Source organism: Mycetomoellerius zeteki, unplaced genomic scaffold (assembly GCF_001594055.1).
Source record: "Mycetomoellerius zeteki isolate Tzet28-1 unplaced genomic scaffold, Tzet1.0 scaffold578, whole genome shotgun sequence".
Lineage (NCBI taxonomy): Eukaryota > Metazoa > Arthropoda > Insecta > Hymenoptera > Formicidae > Mycetomoellerius > Mycetomoellerius zeteki.
In genome coordinates this window covers 178841-183261 of record NW_017257586.1, presented here as the reverse complement: position 1 = coordinate 183261, position 4421 = coordinate 178841, and the positions used below count along the sequence as shown (strand labels likewise).

Sequence of the window (4421 nt, the reverse complement as noted above, 5' to 3'; positions counted from 1 at the left end):
CAAACGTGTCTCTTATTTCCCTCTTATTTTTTGTCGTATAATATCATGCCATACAATGATTCGAATGATTGTCCTGAAAATCAATATTTGAGGTTACAGATCGTAGTTATAACTGCGAATTATAACTGATCTCACATATGTTATAAAACGTTAATCTTGTTACGTGTAAGAAATAATATTTCTGTATATTTTTATATCATTTTCTTACTATTTTCTACAAGAAATACATTATTAATATTAAATATTAAATCTCATAGGACCGTACATGTATACAGTATACATTATTACTTTCTATACGTTTTAAATAATTTACTCGCATGTGCATATAAAATATCGATAAACATTTTACTTATTTTATTAGTAAAATTAATTAACGATTTATTTTCACAGATGACTCATGTTTTCCATCGATGCTCGAAAGAATAATTTTCTCGAATGTCGCATATTAATTGGCGATGAATATAAACGGAAATGGCAGCTGTATTAACAAGCTTAATCGACACTACTTCCGTTCTTGGACTCAGTTTGATTCCATTTTTGGCCATCGGTCTCACCATTTATAGATACAATAACCTCGATCCAGAATCACATCCGCAAAATGTGCGAGAGGTATGAAAGGAAAAAGAAAATTACTTGTATAAATTATAGAATTCAAATAATCTCTTCCATACAGTCGATAAAGCAGTGCTTAAGATTCATTATCAATTACCGATTAAATAGGTACATCTAGGATCGTTAGATCAGTGAAATAAATAAGAAGTTAGTCGTCGCCTACTTTTATATTAGCTTACGAGTTGACAGTTTCGAGGCGCGAAATATTCTTCTGGTATTAAATACTTTAATTATATCACAGAATGATATAAATTAGTCTTCCCCTTTGCGCGCATATATGATAGTAAAATAAACAATTGTCTTTAAAAATTTTTACAATTTCAGAGAAATGCTATATGCAACATACTATTATTTCAGAAAATATTAAAAATGCTACTATTATTTATTGATGCACCTTCTTAATTATTTAGTTAACAATATTTAAAAATGTATCAACGTTTGTTATTGACCGCGTGTAATCTAATAATCAGGGTCAGAGGAACATTACTTTATAAAAATAACGCATTATCATTATCATTATTTGTTAGTAATTCTAATAAGTAAACGCGTTTTACTATTATTATTACTATTACACACTAAAAAATGATTAGTTGAATCAACTTGAATTGAAGTAAATCAACTCAATGTCAAAGTTAAATATGGCGAACTAACTGTCGAGTTGCGTCAAGAAACACTTTAATATCTTCCTTGTGTTAAATGAACATTGAATTTAGTTCTATCAAATATTTATAAAGTTAACTAAATTATTATTATTATTATTGTTGGTAGCACACGAACGTAATTGTATCATCAATAATAATTTTATAAGCACGATGAAATAAATCTGCAGTACAATAGATTCATTTTAATATTTGACTAAACTATACTACAAAGTAACAGGAACTCAATAAATTGTTGATGGTAACAATTTTGAGGTAGACTTGACTTTATTTTCGAGTAAAATAAATTTAATAATTTAGCTAATAGGACAATTTATTAAATTTATTTGATCCCGTTACTTCGTAAAATAATTTAATCAATCATTAAAATTTTATATTATATATAATAGATTGATTGATTAGTAGTTGTCCTGAAAAAAATGATCGTTGCCATGATATGGCGAGAAGTGCACGAAAATAGTTTGACTATCCCCGCTTTATACAGATGAATGTCGAATCTCTTACGAGTATACGCGCCATCTGTTGATAGCTCCACAAAACGCTTCCTCGCTCTAAATCAAAGTAAAGTACCATCAAATTTATTGAGTTCCTGTTACATTTACGTTACAATTACGTTCAATAATGGGTTTAGTCAACTTTGTAAATATGCTTACTACTATATCACTCCATCATTGAATTATTTAAATAATCAGTTCGGTGTACTTTTATGTTTGATCTTCCATGTAGAATTATTAGTATAAGCAGTTCAAATCACTCTTCTGGTAGTTGAACGAATGTCCAATATTAATACACTCTCGAATACACTTAACTACATTGTTATGTTTCGTTTTCAAATTCTTCCGTCTACATATACTTGGTGCTATGCTTGAATTACATAACAAATCACTATGCGATTTCAGCTGCTACGAATGTACGACTTCATAGTGATTGGAGGTGGCAGCGCGGGTGCCGTGGTGGCCTCGAGATTATCGGAAGTACCCAATTGGACGGTGCTACTTTTGGAAGCTGGCGGTGATGAGAACGAAATTTCGGATGTTCCCCTACTTGCCAGCTACAATCAGCTGACAGAATTCGATTGGAAGTATCAGACTTCACCACCCAGTACATCCGCCTATTGTCTCGCCATGATAGGCGATAAATGTAAATGGCCTCGCGGCAAAGTTCTGGGAGGAAGTAGTGTTCTCAACGCCATGATTTATGTACGTGGTAATAGGCAAGTATATTTATTTCACTTTTTTATTGACTGGCTAAGACTGTCACATTAACAAGTTGAAGATGATCAAACGATAAATGAGAGATTGCTTGTAGGCACGATTACGATAATTGGGCTCTATTAGGTAATACGGGATGGAGCTATGAGGAAGTACTCCCTTATTTCCTCAAGTCTGAGGACAATCGTAATCCGTATTTAGCAAGAACACCTTACCACAAGACAGGAGGTTACCTGACAGTACAAGAGCCATCTTGGAGAACTCCTCTGGCGATTGCTTTTTTGCAGGCTGGTCAAGAAATGGGCTATGAAAATCGCGACATAAACGGATTCAATCAAAGTGGCTTTATGTTGACGCAAGCAACGATTCGACGTGGCAGTCGATGCTCGACAGCGAAGGCCTTCCTACGACCGATAAAGAATAGACCAAACCTGCACATAGCAATGCACGCTCAGGTTCTAAGGGTGCTTTTCAACGCCGAAAAAAGAGCAACGGGTGTAGAATTTCTTCGCGACGACAAACAACGAATTGTGAGATGCAGAAGAGAGGTTGTCTTGTCTGCCGGTGCGATTAATTCACCTCAATTACTCATGTTGTCCGGAATCGGTCCCAGCGAGCACTTGACCGAGTTTGGTATACCTGTAATATCCGACTTACGAGTCGGGGATAATCTTCAGGATCACGTGGGTCTTGGTGGATTGACTTTCTTGGTGAACGAGTCGATTACTTTAATAAGAGAACGATTTCAAATCTTCTCGGTGATGTTTGAATACATTGTAAAGGAACAAGGACCCCTGACTACTCCAGGAGTCGAGGCATTAGCCTTTCTTAATACTAAATACGCTGACGAGTCCGGCGATTATCCGGATATACAGTTTCACTTTGCGCCAAGTTCCATCAACTCCGACGGCGAACAAATAAAAAAGATTCTCGGTCTGAGAGATCGTGTGTACAACGTTATGTACAAGCCCTTGCACAATGTCGAGACTTGGTCAATTCTACCGCTTCTACTGCGACCAAAGAGCACGGGTTGGATCAGGTTGAAGAGCAAAAACCCCTTGGTTCAACCAGACATTAATCCCAACTACTTTACTCATAAGGAGGACATGGATGTTCTCGTGGAAGGGATCAGGCTGGCGATGCGGGTGTCCAACACTAGCGCGTTTCAGCGATTCGGCTCGAGACCTCACACGATTCGTATGCCGGGCTGTCACAAATATCCGTTCGATACATACGAATATTGGGAGTGCGCCATACGACACTTCACCTTCACAATTTACCATCCGACAAGTACCTGCAAGATGGGGCCGCGGAGCGATTCCACAGCTGTCGTGGATCCGCGATTAAAAGTTTACGGAGTCAAGGGACTCAGAATCGCTGATGCTTCCGTAATGCCAACCATTGTCAGCGGCAATCCGAACGGGCCGACTATCATGATTGGTGAGAAAGCCAGTGACATTATCAAGGAGGATTGGCGAGTGAAGGGAAAGGGAAGTACCAGACAGAGACGATGAAGGAAATTGGGATTTTGAAATTATACGTTGTATATCTCGTCGTATCCAGATATCGCTGCGCTTGGCTTAGCGCCGAGACTATCATGTCTCCAGATAACTAAAATGCCAATTATATCGTACAAAAATTACTACTAAGCTTTCTATCTTTTACTTTTTTCCTTTTTATAATCCATCTTACAATATCAGTTCTTTTAGATATCTTATTGTCATTTTTCGCGAGCATGATTCACGTACAATTTTCATCTTTTTTTATGGAAACTCGATGAAATCTCTGTTTATCAAGATTTGCATAATAATATTTTAAATAGAAGTCAATAATCGATATAAAGACACATTTATAATATAATGAAAAATTAATGTTTTTGAGATATTGTCGAATATGATGTCCAAGAGACTCTCTCATTACAAATTTAGGTATAAGTATT

General features: G+C 36.2%; 1 protein-coding gene across 1 annotated transcript; it reads left to right on the top strand.

The window, feature by feature from the left end:
• The first annotated feature begins 405 nt into the window (after window positions 1-405).
• LOC108728019 (glucose dehydrogenase [FAD, quinone]) lies at window positions 406-4132 on the top strand. Its single transcript, XM_018456359.1, has 3 exons — window positions 406-609; window positions 2171-2477; window positions 2567-4132. The coding sequence occupies exons 1-3, from the start codon at window positions 472-474 to the stop codon at window positions 3994-3996; spliced, it is 1875 nt and encodes a 624-aa protein (XP_018311861.1). The 5' UTR covers window positions 406-471; the 3' UTR covers window positions 3997-4132.
• Window positions 4133-4421: the final 289 nt, after the last annotated feature.

What these genes read in the sequence shown, in the direction of transcription:
- LOC108728019 (XM_018456359.1), top strand. Translation starts at nt 472, where the DNA reads ATGGCAGCTGTATTAACAAGCTTAATCGACACTACTTCCGTTCTTGGA. An exon ending in ATCCGCAAAATGTGCGAGAG is followed by an intron (nt 610 to 2,170) that starts GTATGAAAGGAA and finishes ATGCGATTTCAG; the next exon opens with CTGCTACGAATGTACGACTT. An exon ending in CGCCATGATTTATGTACGTG is followed by an intron (nt 2,478 to 2,566) that starts GTAATAGGCAAG and finishes ACGATAAATGAG; the next exon opens with AGATTGCTTGTAGGCACGAT.